This window comes from Stigmatopora argus, chromosome 18 (genome assembly GCF_051989625.1).
Source record: "Stigmatopora argus isolate UIUO_Sarg chromosome 18, RoL_Sarg_1.0, whole genome shotgun sequence".
In the NCBI taxonomy this organism is placed as follows: Eukaryota; Metazoa; Chordata; class Actinopteri; order Syngnathiformes; family Syngnathidae; genus Stigmatopora; species Stigmatopora argus.
In genome coordinates, this window is record NC_135404.1 from 7,199,082 (window position 1) to 7,223,608 (window position 24,527).

Below are 24,527 nucleotides of genomic sequence, written 5' to 3' on the forward strand. Positions count from 1 at the left end.
TGTCGTTTTTTTATTAAAAAACGCTTTACTATACACTGTCGTTTTTTAAGTAAAAAGCCTTACTATACACTGTCGTTTTAAATAAAAAAGCTTTACTATACACTGTCGTTTTTAAGTAACAAGCCTTACTATACACTGTCGTTTTTTTAATAAAAAAGCCTTACTATACACTCAGTTTTTTAATTAAAAAGCCTTGCTATACACTGTCGTTTTTTAATAAAAAAAAGCCTTACTATACTATGTCGTTTTTTAATGAAAAAGCTTTACTATACACTGTCGTTTTTTTAAGTAAAAAGCGTTACTATACACTGTCGTTTTTTAAGAAAAAAGCCTTACTATACACTGTCGTTTTTTTTTAATAAAAAAGCCTTACTATACACTGTCGGTTTTTTAATTAAAAAGCCTTACTATACACTGTCGTTTTTTAATTTAAAAAAAGCCTTACTATACTATGTCGTTTTTTAAGGAAAAAAAAGCCTTACTATACACTGTCGTTTTTTAAGAAAAAAGCCTTACTAAACACTGTCGTTTTTTAAGAAAAAAGCCTTACTATACACTGTCGTTTTTTAAGTAAAAAGCCTTACTATACACTGTCGTTTTTTAAGTAAAAAGCCTTACTATACACTGTCGTTTTTTAAGTAAAAAGCCTTACTATACACTGTCGTTTTTTAAGTCAAAAGCCTTACTTTACACTGTTGTATTATAATAAAAAAAAGCCTTACTATACACTGTCGTTTTTTAAGAAAAAAGCCTTACTATACACTGTCGTTTTTTAAGAAAAAAGCCTTACTATACACTGTCGTTTTTTAAGTAAAAAGCCTTACTATACACTGTCGTTTTTTAAGTAAAAAGCCTTACTATACACTGTCGTTTTTTAAGTAAAAAGCCTTACTATACACTGTCGTTTTTTAAGAAAAAAGCCTTAATATACACTGTCGTTTTTAAGTAACAAGCCTTACTATACACTGTCGTTTTTTTTAATAAAAAAAGCCTTACTATACACTGTCGTTTTTTAAGTAAAAAGCCTTACTATACACTGTCGTTTTTTAAGAAAAAAGCCTTACTATACAATGTCGTTTTTTTAAGTCAAAAGCCTTACTATACACTGTCGTTTTTTAAGTAAAAGCCTTACTATACACTGTCGTTTTTTAATTTAAAAAGCCTTACTATACTATGTCGTTTTTTTAATTAAAAAAGCTTTACTATACACTTTCGTTTTTTAAGTAAAAAGCCTTACTATACACTGTCGTTTTAAATAAAAAAGCTTTACTATACAGTGTCGTTTTTAAGTAACAAGCCTTACTATACACTGTCGTTTTTTTTAATAAAAAAGCCTTACTATACACTGTCGGTTTTTTAATTAAAAAGCCTTACTATACACTGTCGTTTTTTAATAAAAAAGCCTTACTATACTATGTCGTTTTTTTAATTAAAAAGCCTTACTATACTATGTCGTTTTTTTATTAAAAAACGCTTTACTATACACTGTCGTTTTTTAAGTAAAAAGCCTTACTATACACTGTCGTTTTAAATAAAAAAGCTTTACTATACACTGTCGTTTTTAAGTAACAAGCCTTACTATACACTGTCGTTTTTTTAATAAAAAAGCCTTACTATACACTCAGTTTTTTAATTAAAAAGCCTTACTATACACTGTCGTTTTTTAATAAAAAAAAGCCTTACTATACTATGTCGTTTTTTAATGAAAAAGCTTTACTATACACTGTCGTTTTTTAAGTAAAAAGCGTTACTATACACTGTCGTTTTTTAAGAAAAAAGCCTTACTATACACTGTCGTTTTTTTTAATAAAAAAGCCTTACTATACACTGTCGGTTTTTTAATTAAAAAGCCTTACTATACACTGTCGTTTTTTAATTTTAAAAAAGCCTTACTATACTATGTCGTTTTTTAAGGAAAAAAAAGCCTTACTATACACTGTCGTTTTTTAAGTAAAAAGCCTTACTATACACTGTCGTTTTTTTAAGTTAAAAAGCCTTACTAAACACTGTCGTTTTTTTAATAAAAAAGCCTTACTATACTATGTCGTTTTTTAATTTAAAAAGCCTTACTATACTATGTCGTTTTTTAATAAAAAAAAGCTTTACTATACACTGTCGTTTTTTAAGTAAAAAGCCTTACTATACACTGTCGTTTTTTAAGAAAAAAGCTTTACTATACACTGTCGTTTTTTAAGAAAAAAGCCTTACTATACACTGTCGTTTTTTAAGTAAAAAGCCTTACTATACACTGTCGTTTTTTAAGTAAAAAGCCTTACTATACACTGTCGTTTTTAAGTAAAAAGCCTTACTATACACTGTCGTTTTTTAAGAAAAAAGCCTTACTATACACTGTAGTTTTTTAAGTAAAAAGCCTTACTATACACTGTCGTTTTTTAAGTCAAAAGCCTTACTATACACTGTCGTTTTTTAAGTAAAAAGCCTTACTATACACTGTCGTTTTTTAAGTCAAAAGCCTTACTATACACTGTTGTATTTTAATTAAAAAAAGGCTTACTATACACTGTCGTTTTTTTAATAAAAAGCCATACTATATAATGTCGTTTTTTAATAAAAAAGCCTTACTATACACTGTCGTTTTTAAGTAACAAGCCTTACTATACACTGTCGGTTTTTTAATAAAAAAGCCTTACTATACACTCAGTTTTTTAATTAAAAAGCCTTACTATACACTGTCGTTTTTTAATAAAAAAAAGCCTTACTATACTATGTCGTTTTTTAATGAAAAAGCTTTACTATACACTGTCGTTTTTTAAGTAAAAAGCGTTACTATACACTGTCGTTTTTTAAGAAAAAAGCCTTACTATACACTGTCGTTTTTTTTAATAAAAAAGCCTTACTATACACTGTCGGTTTTTTAATTAAAAAGCCTTACTATACACTGTCGTTTTTTAATTTAAAAAAAGCCTTACTATACTATGTCGTTTTTTAAGGAAAAAAAAGCCTTACTATACACTGTCGTTTTTTAAGTAAAAAGCCTTACTATACACTGTCGTTTTTTTAAGTTAAAAAGCCTTACTAAACACTGTCGTTTTTTTAATAAAAAAGCCTTACTATACTATGTCGTTTTTTAATTTAAAAAGCCTTACTATACTATGTCGTTTTTTAATTAAAAAAAGCTTTACTATACACTGTCGTTTTTTAAGTAAAAAGCCTTACTATACACTGTCGTTTTTTAAGAAAAAAGCTTTACTATACACTGTCGTTTTTTAAGAAAAAAGCCTTACTATACACTGTCGTTTTTTAAGTAAAAAGCCTTACTATACACTGTCGTTTTTTAAGTAAAAAGCCTTACTATACACTGTCGTTTTTAAGTAAAAAGCCTTACTATACACTGTCGTTTTTTAAGAAAAAAGCCTTACTATACACTGTAGTTTTTTAAGTAAAAAGCCTTACTATACACTGTCGTTTTTTAAGTCAAAAGCCTTACTATACACTGTCGTTTTTTAAGTAAAAAGCCTTACTATACACTGTCGTTTTTTTAATAAAAAGCCATACTATACTATGTCGTTTTTTAATAAAAAAGCCTTACTATACACTGTCGTTTTTAAGTAAAAAGCCTTACTATACACTGTCGTTTTTTAAGTCAAAAGCCTTACTATACACTGTTGTATTTTAATTAAAAAAAGGCTTACTATACACTGTCGTTTTTTTAATAAAAAGCCATACTATATAATGTCGTTTTTTAATAAAAAAGCCTTACTATACACTGTCGTTTTTAAGTAACAAGCCTTACTATACACTGTCGGTTTTTTAATTAAAAAGCCTTACTATACACTGTCGTTTTTTAATGAAAAAGCCTTGCTATACTATGTCGTTTTTTAATTAAAAAAAGCCTTACTGTACTATGTCGTTTTTTAATGAAAAAAAGCTTTACTATACACTGTCGTTTTTTAAGTAAAAATCCTTACTATACACTGTCGTTTTTTAAGTAAAAAGCCTTACTATACACTGTCGTTTTTTTAAGTTAAAAAGCCTTACTAAACACTGTCGTTTTTTTAATAAAAAAGCCTTACTATACTATGTCGTTTTTTAATTTAAAAAGCCTTACTATACTATGTCGTTTTTTAATTAAAAAAAGCTTTACTATACACTGTCGTTTTTTAAGTAAAAAGCCTTACTATACACTGTCGTTTTTAAGTAAAAAGCCTTACTATACACTGTCGTTTTTAAGTAAAAAGCCTTACTATACACTGTCGTTTTTTAAGAAAAAAGCCTTACTATACACTGTAGTTTTTTAAGTAAAAAGCCTTACTATACACTGTCGTTTTTTAAGTCAAAAGCCTTACTATACACTGTCGTTTTTTAAGTAAAAAGCCTTACTATACACTGTCGTTTTTTTAATAAAAAGCCATACTATACTATGTCGTTTTTTAATAAAAAAGCCTTACTATACACTGTCGTTTTTAAGTAAAAAGCCTTACTATACACTGTCGTTTTTTAAGTCAAAAGCCTTACTATACACTGTTGTATTTTAATAAAAAAGCCTTACTATACACTGTCGTTTTTTTAATAAAAAGCCATACTATACTATGTCGTTTTTTAATAAAAATGCCTTACTATACACTGTCGTTTTTTAAGTAAAAAGCCTTACTATACACTGTCGGTTTTTTAAATTAAAAAGCCTTACTATACACTGTCGTTTTTTAATAAAAAAGCCTTACTATACTATGTCGTTTTTTAATTTAAAAAGCCTTACTATACCATGTCGTTTTTTAATAAAAAAAGCTTTACTATACACTGTCGTTTTTTAAGTAAAAAGCCTTACTATACACTGTCGTTTTTTAAGAAAAAAGCCTTACTATACACTGTCGTTTTTTAAGAAAAAAGCCTTACTATACACTGTCGTTTTTTAAGTAAAAAGCCTTACTATACACTGTCGTTTTTTAAGTAAAAAGCCTTACTATACACTGTCGTTTTTTAAGTAAAAAGCCTTACTATACACTGTCGTTTTTTAAGTCAAAAGCCTTACTTTACACTGTTGTATTATAATAAAAAAAAGCCTTACTATACACTGTCGTTTTTTAAGAAAAAAGCCTTACTATACACTGTCGTTTTTTAAGAAAAAAGCCTTACTATACACTGTCGTTTTTTAAGTAAAAAGCCTTACTATACACTGTCGTTTTTTAAGTAAAAAGCCTTACTATACACTGTCGTTTTTTAAGAAAAAAGCCTTACTATACACTGTCGTTTTTAAGTAACAAGCCTTACTATACACTGTCGTTTTTTTTTTATAAAAAAAGCCTTACTATACACTGTCGTTTTTTAAGTAAAAAGCCTTACTATACACTGTCGTTTTTTAAGATAAAAGCCTTACTATACAATGTCGTTTTTTTAAGTCAAAAGCCTTACTATACACTGTCGTTTTTTAAGTCAAAAGCCTTACTATACACTGTTGTATTTTAATATAAAAGCCTTACTATACACTGTCGTTTTTTTAATAAAAAGCCATACTATACTATGTCGTTTTTTAATAAAAATGCCTTACTATACACTGTCGTTTTTTAAGTAAAAAGCCTTACTATACACTGTCGGTTTTTTAAATTAAAAAGCCTTACTATACACTGTCGTTTTTTAATAAAAAAGCCTTACTATACTATGTCGTTTTTTAATTAAAAAAGCCTTACTATACCATGTCGTTTTTTAATAAAAAAAGCTTTACTATACACTGTCGTTTTTTAAGTAAAAAGCCTTACTATACACTGTCGTTTTTTAAGAAAAAAGCCTTACTATACACTGTCGTTTTTTAAGTAAAAAGCCTTACTATACACTGTCGTTTTTTAAGAAAAAAGCCTTACTATACACTGTCGTTTTTTAAGAAAAAAGCCTTACTATACACTGTCGTTTTTTAAGTAAAAAGCCTTACTATACACTGTCGTTTTTTAAGTAAAAAGCCTTACTATACACTGTCGTTTTTTAAGTAAAAAGCCTTACTATACACTGTCGTTTTTTAAGTCAAAAGCCTTACTTTACACTGTTGTATTTTAATAAAAAAAAGGCTTACTATACACTGTCGTTTTTTTAATAAAAAGCCATACTATATTATGTCGTTTTTTAATAAAAAAGCCTTACTATACACTGTCATTTTTAAGTAACAAGCCTTACTATACACTGTCGGTTTTTTAATTAAAAAGCCTTACTATACACTGTCGGTTTTTAATGAAAAAGCCTTACTATACTATGTCGTTTTTTAATTTAAAAAAGCCTTACTATACTATGTCGTTTTTTAATGAAAAAAAGCTTTACTATACACTGTCGTTTTTTAAGTAAAAAGCCTTACTATACACTGTCGTTTTTTAAGAAAAAAGCCTTACTATACACTGTCGGTTTTTTAAGTCAAAAGCCTTACTATACACTGTCGTTTTTTAAGTAAAAGCCTTACTATACACTGTCGTTTTTTAATTAAAAAAGCCTTACTATACTATGTCGTTTTTTAATAAAAAAAGCTTTACTATACACTGTCGTTTTTTAAGTAAAAAGCCTTACTATACACTGTCGTTTTAAATAAAAAAGCTTTACTATACAGTGTCGTTTTTAAGTAACAAGCCTTACTATACACTGTCGTTTTTTAAGTCAAAAGCCTTACTTTACACTGTTGTATTATAATAAAAAAAAGCCTTACTATACACTGTCGTTTTTTAAGAAAAAAGCCTTACTATACACTGTCGTTTTTTAAGAAAAAAGCCTTACTATACACTGTCGTTTTTTAAGTAAAAAGCCTTACTATACACTGTCGTTTTTTAAGTAAAAAGCCTTACTATACACTGTCGTTTTTTAAGAAAAAAGCCTTACTATACACTGTCGTTTTTAAGTAACAAGCCTTACTATACACTGTCGTTTTTTTTTTATAAAAAAAGCCTTACTATACACTGTCGTTTTTTAAGTAAAAAGCCTTACTATACACTGTCGTTTTTTAAGATAAAAGCCTTACTATACAATGTCGTTTTTTTAAGTCAAAAGCCTTACTATACACTGTCGTTTTTTAAGTCAAAAGCCTTACTATACACTGTTGTATTTTAATATAAAAGCCTTACTATACACTGTCGTTTTTTTAATAAAAAGCCATACTATACTATGTCGTTTTTTAATAAAAATGCCTTACTATACACTGTCGTTTTTTAAGTAAAAAGCCTTACTATACACTGTCGGTTTTTTAAATAAAAAAGCCTTACTATACACTGTCGTTTTTTAATAAAAAAGCCTTACTATACTATGTCGTTTTTTAATTAAAAAAGCCTTACTATACCATGTCGTTTTTTAATAAAAAAAGCTTTACTATACACTGTCGTTTTTTAAGTAAAAAGCCTTACTATACACTGTCGTTTTTTAAGAAAAAAGCCTTACTATACACTGTCGTTTTTTAAGTAAAAAGCCTTACTATACACTGTCGTTTTTTAAGAAAAAAGCCTTACTATACACTGTCGTTTTTTAAGAAAAAAGCCTTACTATACACTGTCGTTTTTTAAGTAAAAAGCCTTACTATACACTGTCGTTTTTTAAGTAAAAAGCCTTACTATACACTGTCGTTTTTTAAGTAAAAAGCCTTACTATACACTGTCGTTTTTTAAGTCAAAAGCCTTACTTTACACTGTTGTATTTTAATAAAAAAAAGGCTTACTATACACTGTCGTTTTTTTAATAAAAAGCCATACTATATTATGTCGTTTTTTAATAAAAAAGCCTTACTATACACTGTCATTTTTAAGTAACAAGCCTTACTATACACTGTCGGTTTTTTAATTAAAAAGCCTTACTATACACTGTCGGTTTTTAATGAAAAAGCCTTACTATACTATGTCGTTTTTTAATTTAAAAAAGCCTTACTATACTATGTCGTTTTTTAATGAAAAAAAGCTTTACTATACACTGTCGTTTTTTAAGTAAAAAGCCTTACTATACACTGTCGTTTTTTAAGAAAAAAGCCTTACTATACACTGTCGGTTTTTTAAGTCAAAAGCCTTACTATACACTGTCGTTTTTTAAGTAAAAGCCTTACTATACACTGTCGTTTTTTAATTAAAAAAGCCTTACTATACTATGTCGTTTTTTAATAAAAAAAGCTTTACTATACACTGTCGTTTTTTAAGTAAAAAGCCTTACTATACACTGTCGTTTTAAATAAAAAAGCTTTACTATACAGTGTCGTTTTTAAGTAACAAGCCTTACTATACACTGTCGTTTTTTTAATAAAAAAGCCTTACTATACACTGTCGGTTTTTTAATTAAAAAGCCTTACTATACACTGTCGTTTTTTAATAAAAAAAGCCTTACTATACTATGTCGTTTTTTAATTAAAAAAAGCCTTACTATACTATGTCGTTTTTTAATAAAAAAGCTTTACTATACACTGTCGTTTTTTAAGTAAAAAGCCTTACTTTACACTGTCGTTTTTTTAATAAAAAAGCCTTACTATACACTGTCGTTTTTTTAATAAAAAAGCCTTACTATACACTGTCGGTTTTTAATTAAAAAGCCTTACTATACACTGTCGTTTTTTAATAAAAAAAGCCTTACTATACTATGTCGTTTTTTAATTTAAAAAAGCCTTACTATACTATGTTGTTTTTTAATAAAAAAGCTTTACTATACACTGTCGTTTTTTAAGAAAAAAGCCTTACTATACACTGTCGTTTTTTTTAATAAAAAAGCCTTACTATACACTGTCGGTTTTTTAATTAAAAAGCCTTACTATACACTGTCGTTTTTTAATTTAAAAAAAGCCTTACTATACTATGTCGTTTTTTAAGGAAAAAAAAGCCTTACTATACACTGTCGTTTTTTAAGTAAAAAGCCTTACTATACACTGTCGTTTTTTTAAGTTAAAAAGCCTTACTAAACACTGTCGTTTTTTTTAATAAAAAAGCCTTACTATACTATGTCGTTTTTTAATTTAAAAAGCCTTACTATACTATGTCGTTTTTTAATAAAAAAAAAGCTTTACTATACACTGTCGTTTTTTAAGTAAAAAGCCTTACTATACACTGTCGTTTTTTAAGAAAAAAGCCTTACTATACACTGTCGTTTTTTAAGAAAAAAGCCTTACTATACACTGTCGTTTTTTAAGTAAAAAGCCTTACTATACACTGTCGTTTTTTAAGTAAAAAGCCTTACTATACACTGTCGTTTTTTAAGTAAAAAGCCTTACTATACACTGTCATTTTTTAAGAAAAAAGCTTTACTATACACTGCCGTTTTTTAAGTCAAAAGCCTTACTATACACTGTTGTATTTTAATAAAAAAGCCTTACTATACACTGTCGTTTTTTTTATAAAAAGCCTTACTATACACTGTTGTATTTTAATTTTTAAAAAGCCTTACTACACTATGTCATTTTTTATTAAAAAAGCCTTACTATACACTGTCATTTTTTAAGTAAAAAGCCTTACTATAGACTGTCGTTTTTAAGAAAAAAGCCTTACTATACTATGTCGTTTTTTAATAAAAAAGCCTTACTATACTATGTCGTTTTTTAATAAAAAAGCCTAACTATACTATGTCGTTTTTTAATAAAAAAGCCTTACTATACTATGTTGTTTTTTAATAAGAAAGCTTTACTATACACTGTCGTTTTTTAAAGTAAAAAGCCTTACTATACACTGTCGTTTTTTTAATAAAAAGCCTTACTATACTATGTCGTTTTTTAATAAAAAAGCCTTACTATACACTGTCGTTTTTAACTTAAAAAAGCCTTACTATACACTGTCGTTTTTTAAATAAAAAAGCCTTACTATACTATGTCGTTTTTTAATAAAAAAGCCTTACTATACTATGTCGTTTTTTAATAAAAAAGCCTTACTATACTATGTCGTTTTTTAATAAAAAAGCCTAACTATACTATGTCGTTTTTTAATAAAAAAGCCTTACTATACTATGTTGTTTTTTAATAAGAAAGCTTTACTATACACTGTCGTTTTTTAAAGTAAAAAGCCTTACTATACACTGTCGTTTTTTTAATAAAAAGCCTTACTATACTATGTCGTTTTTTAATAAAAAAGCCTTACTATACACTGTCGTTTTTAACTTAAAAAAGCCTTACTATACACTGTCGTTTTTTAAATAAAAAAGCCTTACTATACTATGTCGTTTTTTAATAAAAAAGCCTTACTATACTATGTTGTTTTTTAAGAAAAAAGCTTTACTATACAGTGCCATTTTTAAGTAAAAAGCCTTACTATACACTGTTGTATTTTAATTTTAAAAAGCCTTACTACACTATGTCCTTTTTTATTAAAAAAGCCTTACTATACACTTTTGTATTTTAATTTTAAAAAAGCCTTACTACACTATGTCGTTTTTTAAGTAAAAAGCCTTACTATACACTGTCGTTTTTTAAGTAAAAAGCCTTACTATACACTGTCGTTTTTTAAGTAAAAAGCCTTCCTATACACTGTCGTTTTTTAATAAAAAAGCCTTACTATAATATGTTGTTTTTTAAGAAAAAAGCTTTACTATACAGTGCCATTTTTAAGTAAAAAGCCTTACTATACACTGTTGTATTTTAATTTTAAAAAGCCTTACTACACTATGTCGTTTTTTATTAAAAAAGCCTTACTATACACTGTCGTTTTTTAAGTAAAAAGCCTTACTATACACTCATTTTTTAATAAAAAAGCTTTACTATACACTGTCGTTTTTTAAAGTAAAAAGCCGTACTATACACTGTCGTTTTTAAAGAAAAAAGCCTTACTATACACTTTCATTTTTTAAGTAAAAAGCTTTACTATACTATGTTGTATTTTAATTAAAAAGCCTTACTATACTATGTCGTTTTTTATTAAAAAAGCCTTACTATACCCTGTTGTTTTTTAAGTAAAAAGCCTTACTATACACTGTCGTTTTTTAATAAAAATAGCCTTACTATACTATGTCGTTTTTTAAGTAAAAAGCTTTACTATACTATGTTGTTTTTTAATTAAAAAAGCCTTACTATACTATGTCATTCTTTATTAAAAAAGCCTTACTATACACTGTTGTTTTTTAAGTAAAAAGCCTTACTATACACTGTCGTTTTTTAATAAAAATAGCCTTACTATACTATGTCGTTTTTTAATAAAAAAAGCTTTACTATACACTGTTGTTTTTTAAGTAAAAAACCTTACTATACACTCGTTTTTTAAGAAAAAAGCCTTACTATCTATGTCGTTTTTTAATAAAAAAAAGCTTTACTATACACTGTCTTTTTTAATAAAAAAAAGCCTTACTATACTATGTCGTTTTTTAATAAAAAAGCCTTACTATACACTGTCGTTTTTTTTATAAAAAAGCCTTACTATACTATGTCGTTTTTAATAAAAAGCTTTACTATACACTGTTGTTTTTTAAGTAAAAAGCCTTACTATACACTCGTTTTTTAATAAAAAAGCCTTACTATACAATGTCGTTTTTTAATAAAACAGCCTTACTATACACTGTCGTTTTTTAAGTAAAAAGCCATACTATACACTGTCGTTTTTTAATAAAAAAGCCTTACTATACACTCGTTTTTTAATAAAAAAAAGCCTTACTATACACTGTCGTTTTTTAATAAAACAGCCTTACTATACACTGTCGTTTTTTAAGTAAAAAGCCTTACGATACACTGTTGTTTTTTTAATGAAAAAGCCTTACTATACACTGTCGTTTTATACGGAAAAAGCCTTACTTTACATGGCTGTTTTTTAAGAAAAAAAACCTTACTATACATTCGTTTTTTAAGAATAAAAGCCTTACCATACACTATTTTTTTAAAGAAAAAAGACTTACTATACTTGTTTTTTTTCTTTCATTTTTAAAGGCCTTACTTTTTTTAATGACCGAAAAATACGAGAACTCACCTTCAAACTTGTCTGGCACCACGCGTGAATCGTTCTCGTAGCCATAACCTGGACAACGACAAACGGAATGGTGTCAGGGGCCTAGCCATGATGGCGCCAAGAAGCTACAAAGCTTCTTATATCTCAAAATTAACTGACGGCGACAGACGTCCAATTCATTTTGACTGTCCTGCCCTTTCAAATTGGATTGGACGTCTATCACTGTCAAAGGCAGTGAAATTTGAGCACTCACTGCCTGCTACCCAGAATGATGAAAATATTTTTTTATTAATAAAAAAATTATAATAATAACTACTGGGTGTCAATGTCTTAATCACACGATCACTGCCACCCCTCCAAGTCAAATTGAATCTGACATCTATCGCAAACAATGGAAGTTGAAATTGATTTTATGTCTATAAATTCAATGGAGTTGAGGTCTACAAGCACCAAAATGAACCGTGCAACAGTACATTCAATGAATGGCCTATTTTAAATTGGTTTCATATGTATGGCGCACGGGATTTTATTACACAGTACTGATGGTGGTGGTGCTGGTAGGAGGAGTAGTAGTAAGGGATTGTGTTTTACAGCCACTATTTGTATCTATAGTAATAGTAACGGTTGTGTTATACATCCACTAGGTGAAGCTGTACTACTAGTAGTAGTAGTAGTAATCAAATGCATTATAGATCTACTAGATGGAGCTGTCGTTGTAGTAGTAGTGGGTTGTATTATATATAGATCTATTAAATGGAGCTGTGCTAAAGTGAATTTTATACAAGGATTAACCAATATTGTTCCATATATAAGGTGCATCGTATTATAAAGCACACTTTTTAGTTGTGCAGAAAATTCGGTATGTGAATAAATTTGGATGTGCTTTTTTTTCCTCTTCTTAATAAAAAAGTGAAGTGACTTTTACCCGTATGCAAAAAATGTGACCTATTATTTATTATGGCATGTTTTAGCGTCCATCAATTACCTTCAGGAGCCACCTGGGGGGGCGGGTAGGTCTCGCTGTGGTGATACATGGACGAACAGCCCGAAACATCTGTAAAAAAATTAATAATAATAATAAATAAATAAAAAACACAAAAAGCAGTGTTATTAATTTCCAGTAAGACAATTGAATGGGCTGGGATTGGCTCCAGCACCCCCCGCAACCTTAGTGAGGATAAAGTGGTTCAGAAAATGACATGAGATGAGATGAGATAATTCAATGGCAATTATAGTACATAGCGCAAAGTCAATGAACTTGTTCATCCACAAACTGTCATTTTTTTAAAGCCTTAACTGATTGGCACATTCACAGTCACCAAAAAAAAACAACTTTGACAGCCAATTATCCTTCTCGAAATAAATTGGACATCTATCGTCATGCAATGACTTAATAACTATGAAGAAAAATACTTAAAACTTTTACTTGGCGTCATAACCAGTGTGTATTTCTGTTTTTCATTCATTTTAACTTCGGGAATTGAGTTTGTATTAACATTGTGTTTGTTTATATATTTGTTATTAAAATAATATGAAAAAACAATAATGATAATCAAAGAGTAATAATGTTGCGAATATTTAAGGATGTTTAAATAACCAAAAACAGTTACTTAAATGTCAACCATATAGTTTTGATAAGTTAAAAATAGTCGACTGGCTCTAATCCCAAGAGAATTTGTTGCTCTTTAAAGGGGAGAGCATCACAAAAATAATAATAAATAGTCACTTGGTGTATGAACGTGTCAAGTTTCAACTTATAAATGGCTGTTTGCTGTAGTGAAAGGGTTGGAAAAAAAACCTCATATTGTCGTGTAAATGTGAGGAAGAAAACAAGGCAACATAATGAGCACAAAAGGTGCAGATGTGAGTCACCGCAACGGAATGCAACGCCGCCAATCCACATGTCATTGAGTCCGACTGGAACTTAAAGCAACTTAAAGTATTCATTATTTTAAAACAGAAATATGTTGTTATTTTTTTTGGCTTAGGGGAAACCAACTTTACTTCAATACGTTCATTTTTGTTCAGTAAGAAACAAAAAAAGTAGGACAAATTTTGAACCAAAATCTGAAATAATTGTATTTTTCTACATAAAACATTGTACATTTAAGTGAGGGGAAAACTGTTAAATGGTGGTCAATTAATGCTTTTTTTTAAACAGAAAATCGACCCATGACAGCACTTTTTACAGTGTGCTTCATGTAAGCAATGGACAAAATTATCACTTAAACTGCCATTGACGGCAAAAGACATCCAATTTATTTCTAATAGGGAATGGAATTAATGTCTATTGTTGCCAATTGTAGTGAACGTGTCTAACTTCATTATTTTCTCCCCCCCAAAATATTTTTTGTCCTTATAAGCACCTGAAATTTTTATTTTCTAATGTGTATTTTATTTCTAATATGTATCATTCTCCCAGTTTAGTTTTTTTTAGGCTAACTTTGTGGTGTTTTCACACCTTCTCCCTCCCCCTTTACTTCCCTCTCTCTCTCTCTCTCTCTCTCTCTACCTCCCTCCCTCCCTCTCTCCCTGCGGTGGAGGAATTTCATTGAGAAAATGGAGGGCAGAGGAAAGACTAGAGTTCCCGACGGAGGCGTGAGGGTTTCACGTTGCACCGCCGGCTTCCTTTTGCTGCAGCCCATCAACTGGGAATGGAAAAAGGAGCACCGCCGCAGTAATTCGAGCGTCTCTCTCGCTCGTCGGGCTTCGGGTGGGAGTGGCCGGGGCATGCGGGGGTTTTCGCCCAACATCATCGGCTTTACAAAAAAAGTATTTCATATTGAAATGTTCCATCCGGATACGATATTTGAATGCGAACGTACTTGTAGGTTTCGTTCGTTCGCTGGCGGCATCCCAGTTAAATGGGTTGGACGCTTGATAGTGATAAAATGATTGAAATATTTTTAATTTAATTTGATTAATTTAACTCATTTAATTTTTTGCTGTGGGGGAAATTTGATTTTGCATGAAAAGTAGGATAGAATTTGATTGCACTGACATCCAATCCATGTGAAGTGGAAGGGTTGGCATGTCACCACCCCACTTTAAATAGATTGGATGACTACCAGTGATAAACAAGCTTTAATTTCATTTTTAAGAGATATTTTCTTTTTTTTTAATTTAAATACATTAAATATATTGATATACATTAAATATAAAGAAAGTGAAAAATATGAAGAGCAACATTTTTTTGAACAGCGCAAAATAAGAAACAATGAAAGTGTAACAGAAATAACTAGTAGGCCACGGGTTTGACACCTGTGACCCAAATGATATATAATCCACCCTAAAGTGTCCATAAACGTTTTGAATCAACGCCAACTCTGGCAGCCCTCCCACATCAAATGGATTGGACATCGACTGGTGCTAAACTCATTTCAATCAGATGATTGGACGCCACACAAGCGGACGTCTATCATTCCCAATGGCGCTTGCAAAACGAAAAATCCATTTTTTGGGGTTGTGCTAAAAATGCTAAAACGCAATAAAGGCCCCGCCCCCCTCCATAAAAATTAATAATTTCTCACCTGAGTCATAAGTGAAGTCGGTTGGTTCCTGCTTGACCATCAAATGCGCCGGCGGGAACCTGTGCGCTTGCATACTCGGGTGCTGCGGGGCGTGCGCCCCCACGTGCGCCGCCCGCTCGTACATGGGGTCCATGTACTCTTGTTTGAAGCTCTGCTGAAGATACGGCACGCAGGGGTCCGAGTGCTGCCGGTGGTACCCGCCCGGGGCGCCACCCGGGCCGCTCCCGTGTCCCGCCGGGGCGGAAGGCATTCGCTGGAAGGGGAACTGGGCGCACACGGGGTCTCCCGAGGGGCCCTGATACCTACAAAAGCCCACCCCCAGGTTGGAAAAGCACGAAAACGGCCACGGAATAAGTCGGGGGGGCTCACCTGCTGACGTGGGGGAAGGCGTTGGTGGCCAACGGCTGCGAGGCGGCGGCGGGGTTCATGTAGCCGGCGTCGGGCCGGCCGGCCGCCGCGGGTTTGGGCGAGTAATGCTGCTGCATGGGGGACATGGGGGCGCCGGGGCAGGATCGCTTGGCGCCCCCCGGGGCCGCCCGTTTCTGCTCATAGGCACTGTGGAAGATGAGGTGCACGTGAGTTGGATGTCGCCAAAGTTTGATGTTTTGGCCTGTGATTCGGCGCTTTTACAAACAAGTACTTGGCTTCCTCAGATGTTTACTACAATATAATAGAGTGCAGCCTATAAAGATGGGACAATAACTCTCATTGAGTGCTGAATGGTATAATGATGGCGCCACCGTTTGGGAGGTAGAAAAGTGGAGGACTCGTTTGTTTCTTACTCGGAAATGGAGAAAGTATTGGGACAAGAAACTTCTCTACAACCTAGAACATTTACTCTAGAAACTGAGGAGGAAATATCCGCTCTGGACTTTTGCATTCTTACAGAACGTACAACTTTCTTTTTGGTGTCCTCAAAATATGTCAAAAACCTTCTTTCAGAGGGGATAAACCTTTTAGAGACTGAAACTTCTCTTGGATCACCTTTCTTTTTCAACTGGTACCTTATTTCAGAACTGGAAGCTTCCTAGACTAGAATTTCTCCTTTCTTTGGCGGCTTAAGACACATCAAGCAAAAGCCATTCTTTCAAGAATCTCCTCTTGGAAGTAGACATTTTGCTTTGTTCCGCTTGATCCTTAGCCAATTTTTTTAAATGTCTATATTACCATATTTTCCAAACTAAGTGGCATTTTATTCCTAGTTTGGCTGGGAATTTGAGTTGTACTCGACTGTTTTGTCACTGTCTGCTTCCAATGGGTTTACTATTGAGAAACACATTTAAATTGACAGCAATAGGATGATTAGATGCCAAATGATTGGACGTGATCATCTTGAAAAGGGAGTCAAACACTGCTTTTTATAGTTGCCAGCCATCTTGGGTAGGGGAGCTAGATGACGAAAAGTACTCAGTATACTGCGCAGAAGCGGTACTTTATTCCTCATAAGAAAATATCATACCCATGATGATTAGGTGGCGTGTGGTGCGAACATAGTCGTCAAATTTAGAGGCGATAGATACTATGTGGACAAGTACCTGGCATAAAGGCACTGCTCTCCACTGGCCGCGTAGCCAAAGTTGGGCTTGTGGCTGCACGACTGACTCGGGTCCGAACCCGGACTTTGCGGCTCCTTCTTGATGGTGACGGGCGGGCTGTGAAAGGCCACCGCTAGTGACGAAACAAAAGCAGAAAAGCAGGTTAACGACATTCTGGAACGTCTTAAGTTCATTATTCATATTGCATAAGTATGCTCAAAAGGCAAAGATGGCATATTATTTCTTCATGGACTATAAAAGTAAATCAACCTGTATTACATCATACTATATTGTTAAAATAAATGTGAAAAAAATCTAATGAATGGAGTCCTTCATGAAATATTTGGAACTCAAAAATAATTTAAAGCACTAACATAACTCATTGGTCGGCATTGACGGTGCTAGGCGTCCAATTCATTTTGAGTGGGAGGAGCAACTAAAAGTGGGAGGGCTAAATGCAAAGTCACATTTAAGCACTGACTATAAATTGAAGTACCTTGTGAAGTAAAAGTTTCTGAGAGGAGTCATTACTTCCAAATATTGATTAATTACTTAAAGAGATCAATGAGTTGTCATCTTTTAGTGCCATTGATGGCGCCAGATGTCCAATCCATTTTGAATGGGAGGCGTGGTCGTTCTCCCCCACACCGCCAAAATGGATTGGACATTGAGGACCGTTAATGGTACAGAATGACAAACATTCACAGCCAGTCCTCCCAGTTTAAATGAATTTGGCAATGAAGTTGGCGAGCATTTTTGGGGTGTTAAAATGTAAATAAAGAATAATAATTTAAAAAAAGTATACTATAAAAAATAAGAATATTTACAGAATTTCTGTAATAAAAAATGAAAACAAAATAGTATTTTTTAAATTAAAACAAGTTTTTTTTTAATTCAAACTAAAACGATAACATCAAAAACTGAGTAAATATTCACTATCCAAAAATGCAAATCAAAACCACTTTCAGCTCAAAATGTCTCAAAACTATGAAACTGCAAAAATAGTAGATTCATTTTGACATCATACGACAAAGGCCTGTGACAAAGATGGCTCCGACACCCCCGCTCTAAACAAAAACTCACCACACACGAGCAGGATATTTACATTGGCGCACTAGAGCATATTTCTGGTGTGGCGCAACTTTCACGTGTGTGCATCGAACACACACACACACACACACCGGCATTCCAGGGCGCCGTGTCCTCCTCGCCCGCTAGCAGACGCAACAACTTCCTCCAAACTAAACAAGTCTGCCACGAAAGCAAACATCGCACCTCGCCGCAAAAAAAGTGGCCATTCTTGATTATTTGGGCGAATTTACCCCCTTCAAACCATTCTGTCAATCAAAGAGGAAACTAGAGTGGGACGGGGGTGCATCCTTGTGGAACTTTCTAATGCCCCGCCACCCCCCTCCCTCAAAGAAAAACATCCAAAGTGAAGCTTCACGCTGGGACGAGGGCTGGTGTTTATTATGCGAGGCGAGGCTTTGGGCCCCGAGACATGTACAGGATGTTTTTCTGGTCCCGGCAGGGTAAACAGCAGCAGCTGTGCACTTCCACTTGGGGGAGGGGAACGTTCACTCATGTGTGTATCTGGAATCTCGGTGGGCGTGGTCTGCGTGAGGGGGGCGGGGCAAATAATTGCACGCTTGCGCTTCATTCACAAAAAAAAAACGGGAGGGGCGTTGGCCTGAAAGTGAAAGAACTGGAGGGATTTTTTTTTGTTGTTGTTGCAAGTTTAGTTAACTTTTAGCCATGCCGTCACTTATTATATAAGCGTTTTTGTTGGTTTATTGGGATTGAGCCACAAACGCTGACGCAAATCATCAATTCGGCTTTGCGTGCTCCCACGCCATGCGGCAGTCCATCCAATTAAGGATTGAAGCGTCGGGATTAAAAACTATTTACAGAGATTTCCACACCCACGTGAACGTTTCGCGAACAATAACAGTAATTATTCTTGTGTGTTTGTCTGATTTGGAGTGGTCGTGACCTGAAAACAAGCTTCCATGAGTATGCGACAGATGACCAAAAAGCACTAGGGTGATGGCAGTTTAAAAAAATAAAATATACATATAGAATTGATTTAATCGAATGCTTTTATGCCATTATAGAAGTATAATAGGATTTAAAACTTCACCACAGTGCACAAATGTTAAGACCAAGCGTATGTATACATGTAAATCTATGTGTATGTATGTATATGTATATTTATATATATGTATGTATATTTATATATATATATATATGTATATTTATATATATGTATGTATATTTATATATATGTATGTATATGTATATATGTATGTATATGTATATTTATATATGTATGTATATGTACATTTATATATATATATATATGTATAGGTATGTATATAAATATATTTCAGCAACACGCTTATTTACTTATATATTTATTTATTAACTTATTTATTACCTATTTATTTATGTCTAAAATGTGTCTGTGTCTGTATTCTCACCCTCATGCTACTGCAACAATGAAATTTCCCAAATACGGGGTGAATAAAGTTATCTAATCTAATCTAACAAATAACAACAACAAACAAATAATGAATAATAAATAAAATAAATAATCAATAAATAAATAAGTAGGGAAGTGCACAAGTAACAACAACAAAAATACATAAAAAAATAATAAATAATACAATCAATCAATAAGTAGTCAAGATAATAAGTAGTCAACAGCATAAGTAGTGATAAGTACAAAAGTGGTTAGCAGCATATGGAATTTTAGTCTAGATTCTTGCCCAAAATACTGTCCTGTCATCACATTTAATATGAACAAATTGGTTGCTATTGACATTGAATTGGTTGCCAATTCTTTCGGACTGGAAGGTCCAAACAAATCGGACGTCTATCCCCGATAACGGCAGCGACCGAAAAGCACGTTTTTGGAACGGGCGAGCTGCGGGGAAGCCCGACGTGACGACAGAAAGATCTGGACCGTCTCAACGGGGATGTTTACGCAAAACTTTGCCAAGTTTGGAGCCCCTGAAAGTCGGCGGCAGTAACTTGGCCGACGTCAGCCGACTGTCAAACACTCCCAGAACAGCGTGACAAAAAAAAATTGGACGTTATCTGCTTCTCGTCGGACGCCATTTGCGCTAAACCCCCTGCCGGCTCGCAAATGGTCTCGATCAATGAAGACGATTCTGTCACGCTGGTTTTGAAAGGTTAAAAAGGAAGCTATTGATTGACGCGAATGGTTAACGACATTAGACGTGCAACAACACCGTCATTAACTCATTGGTCGCCGTGGACGGTGATAGACGTCCAATCACGTGGCTCTTTTCCTCGCTGTGCCACTAGGAGATTTTTTTTTTAAATACTATACACTTATATTCAATTTAAAGTATTTTATCAGTCTTCAAAAATATTTTTAGGAAAAAAGAACATTCCTCCAATCCTAAAAATTAAAAAGGAGATCTTTGCAAATATTAGCTTTTTACTACTTTTAATAATAAAGTGGCTTACTAATCATTATTCCAATTTTCCTTTACATGTCCAAGCCATTATAGCAGGGGGGAAAAATACTATACATTTTTAGCGACAAAAAAGGTTCTTTTGCAACATTTCATTGTTTTATTTTAGTTAGTCTGAACAGGAAAGTACATCTTGCACGATAATCCCATTAAGCAATGGGGGCTCATTATATCATCTGCCTCCCATCGATTAATACATTAAACATCACGACGGCCATATTGGAAGGAGGAGTATCAAGTGAGGATTCAACACGGTGTCAGATTAATGGCACGCCGCTCCGGCCTGGAACGGTACGTACGCGCCGTTCCGAAACGTGAGCGGGAGATTTACGGGGGGCTCGGCGGCCGTTTGTCAGAAGCGCAAACGCGGCACGTTTGGGAGTCAAGTGGACAACGGGGAGAACGTGTCACGACGTTGACGCATAACGTTGAAGCTCTTTGGGCTGGAAGGCTTTATCGTCATTTTTAGTGTAGTAGTGGGACATGTCCAGAACGGAAAAAGTCAGGGTAATTTATAACCCAATGATGGCAGAAGTACTCACACTTAGAAAGTATTGATACTTGAATTTAACCTGTTCATGCCTCAACTGACTGTTTCAATGAACATGCTAGATGTCCAATCTTGTAGCGACCACTCGCAAATCTGCAGTGAAATGAAATGAGTGAAAGTTGCTTTGCTGCCAGACATCACACTTTAAATAGATTGGGCGTCTAGTGCTGTTAACGGCAGCCAAAGAGTTAAATAATATGCATAAAGTATACGCAAGTACATCAAAAATTGAGGGGATTAAAAAAAAGTAGAAAATTAAATTGAAACATCTAAAATAGCGAAAAATCTTGAATAAAAAAAGTCCTAAAAATACCAAATTAATAGTAAATATTGAAAATGAATACAAACTCAGTTTTAAGAAGTAATAACATGTACAAAATATTTCTCTTTTTCCACAAAATATATTTTTTAAATGTTTTAGTTAAAAAAATTATACACGTTTTTATACATGTGTAGGATATGTATATATATATATATATATATATCCATAGTAATGTATAATCAATTATACATAAATATACTCAGAATGTATGCAAATTGTGATATATTTAGTACTGAAAAGTTATAAAATGTAATAATTTGGGTGAAATATTTGATAGAGAAAATAAAGTTGCAAAAAAGTCATCCCTGGCGATTAAATGCAACTCTATTGATCTTCAAGGTTAAACTGAAATATACTCCGGCAAGAATTCACCTAGCGCTCGTAACTCAACTCATAAAAATTGGCCGAGCGGCTGCTCGTAAAAACATATCGTTGCAGTCCCTGGCGAGTACCGCTAAAAAGGAAAGTACAACTTCCTGGCAAAAGTAGATAAGTGTATTTACGTAAATCCATCCCACCCCTTCCTGTCACGCCGACCGATTTGTGGCGACACGCCGGACCAGAACGTTCTGGTTCTCGCAGCGGCAGAACGGACGAGAAGCTCCTTTTGGGGAAGCGAAAGTGTGGCATTTGCAGAAAATCACGGCAACGAATGACGGCTGTCGTTCACATGTGCATCCTGTTAGCCAACAAGACTGGAATGTCTTGTTTTTTTCTTTTTAGCACTAAAGCTCTGTCACGAAATAGTTGTATTGAGCTGGTACTCAAAAGGACGAGTCGCCCACCATTCCCAAACCACGCCATCAGTGTATCTTGAGAATAGGCAATTTTATGGCAAACCTGCAGGTAAAAGCGACCTAAGTAGGAGTTTGGTTCGTACGCTATCATCAGAAATTGGCTAATATAGTATCAGAAACGCATACAAATGTACACTTTATGATGCAATATAGGTGTTATAGGAGCTGATTTGAAGAATCTGCCCATATCTATATTTTCATTTTCCCTTTATACTTTTGGATCATTTTGTTATTCTTTCACTCATTAACTGCCACTCCAATTTGACTGAGCAGCGGTCGAACGATTGCCAAAATGGATTGGAATGTCTTTCGCCGTCAATGGGAGCTATTACGTGCTAAAAAAAACGTATTTATACATCAATGCCAAAAAATGTCAAACAATACATTTAAAAAAAATCCTTTTTACCCAAACTGTATCAATAATAATTTAAAAAAAAAACTAATTTTTGATTTAAAAAGATCACTTTCTTGTTTTTTTAAAGAAGAAAATTCCTTTAAAAAATAAAAATAAAAACTATTTATACATCAATGGGAGCTAATACCAAAAATGTCAAACAATATATTTCAAAAAATATATTTTTGACCCAAAATGTATCAATAATTTTATTTTTAACAGAACTACTATTTTATTTAAAAATATCACTTTCTTGTTTTTTTTTTAAAGAAGAAAATTCCTTTAAAAAATAAAAAATAAAACTATTTATACACCAATGGGAGCTAATACCAAAAAATGTCAAACAATATATTTCCCCAAAAATATTTTTACCCAAACTGTATCAATAATAATTAAAAAATATATATTTTATTTAAAATGATCACTTTGTTGTTTTTAAAGAAGAACATTTCTTGTTTTTTAAAGAAGAAAATTTCTTTAAAAAATAAAAATAAACTATTTATATATCAATGGGAGCTAATACCAAAAAATGTCAAACAATACATTTCCCCAAAAATATTTTTTACCCAATTCCGATCCTATCCCTACTTGAAATAATTTCAAAACCATCAAAAATGCCCCCAATTGAACGTACAAGGAGTCGACAGTCTAGAAATAAGCAGGCCGCCATTCTTGTTAATCCACTCACAACCACGCCCCCCCCCCCCCCCCCCCCCCCCTTCAATATCATGATGGAGATGGCTAAGTGCTCCAAGACACGTTTGACCCACTAGCATCTGGGCTCTCTTTCTTGCGGCTGATTTATCTGCGCGTTATCTCTATCAAGCCATCTATCAGTCGCTCCACTGAAAGGATCGATGCGCAACACTTTGCTACCCCTCCCCGACCCCCGCTAGCGCGCCTGCTGGCTGGTGTCAGCGGGTCACTGGAATCATGTGCTCTGGTGTGTGAAATGAATGGACACATTTCAAACAGGAATGGTGGGCGACTAGTCCTTTTCAGTCCCAACACTACGTACAAATCATTCTTTTTACATTGATCTCAGTCATTTTAGCATCTTAGCACAACGCTCAAACGGGGGTCGAATCTACAATCAGGGGGCTATTTCGGAAATGAATTCATTGGCTGCAACTACCTTGCCATTTTTTTGCACTGTGACATTAGCAGGGTTTCTAATAGCACTTATTTTTCCCTCAAAATTTTGAAGTAGAAGTTTCTGAGGTGCGTGTTTATTCTCAAATTATTATTAAAACATTGGATATCATCCGAGGTGAGTGTATATACTGAAATTGTTTATAAAATACTCAAGGTCATCAACACATGATCTTGTTTCAGTACCATTGACACCACTAGGTGTCCATTTTTCTTCTTTAAAGCATTGGCTGTCATTGACGGTTATTGTCACACGGTATTTTTCTACCCGCTTTTGGATCCCACGACATTGATGGATTGCACAACACCCGAAACTATCAGTATGAATTCCGATCTGTTATTTAAGTGTTTTTTTTTTCCTTCCCATGGCTCTGTCGGAGGCCACACCCTCCAGGTGACAAACAGACGAGGTAAACAAACTCGCTGAGGCGCCGCGCTTGTGCGCAGGCATCAATTAAATTGCAGCAAGCCAGGATTAACGTCTGCCTTTACGCTTTTATACGTAAACTTGTTTAAATAGCAGGTGAGTCACCCGTGCAGGTGTAGACACCTGATGAACTTTGAACTCCTGGGAGTCGATACAGATTGTTAGATTGGCAGACTCACAACAACAAAAAACAAGAAAAACAGAAAGGACGTGTCTGACTTGCAGTTACAAAAATTAAGGGGAAGTGACCATAAATTAATGGAAGTGACATTGAAATGACTTAAAATTAACAGGAAACGGCCTGAAATCTATCAAAAGTGACCCAGAATTGCCTGAAAAATAACAATATGTGAGATGTGCCCAAAAAAAAAAAAAAGGGACCTAAAATCATCTGAAGCTTAGCCAATAATGACCCAGAACCAACAAGAAGAAATCTAAAATCCGGAAGAGGTAACCTTAACTCAATAAAATGTATCCCAAAATCACAGTTTACTCAATAGAAAGTCA

At 33.2% G+C, this 24,527-nt stretch overlaps 1 protein-coding gene across 2 annotated transcripts in view; it reads right to left on the bottom strand.

Moving 5' to 3' along the window:
• The window catches only part of etv4 (ETS variant transcription factor 4), a 93,447-nt gene that overhangs the window by 24,645 nt on the left and 44,275 nt on the right, over positions 1-24,527 (bottom strand). For both annotated transcript variants that reach the window (XM_077625970.1, XM_077625969.1), the window contains 5 exons: positions 16,876-17,008; positions 15,710-15,895; positions 15,341-15,642; positions 12,796-12,864; positions 11,832-11,879 (listed from right to left, as the gene is read on the bottom strand). In XM_077625970.1, coding sequence (XP_077482096.1) covers positions 11,832-11,879; positions 12,796-12,864; positions 15,341-15,642; positions 15,710-15,895; positions 16,876-17,008 — 738 coding nt within the window. The remainder of the gene's footprint in view (positions 1-11,831; positions 11,880-12,795; positions 12,865-15,340; positions 15,643-15,709; positions 15,896-16,875; positions 17,009-24,527) is intronic.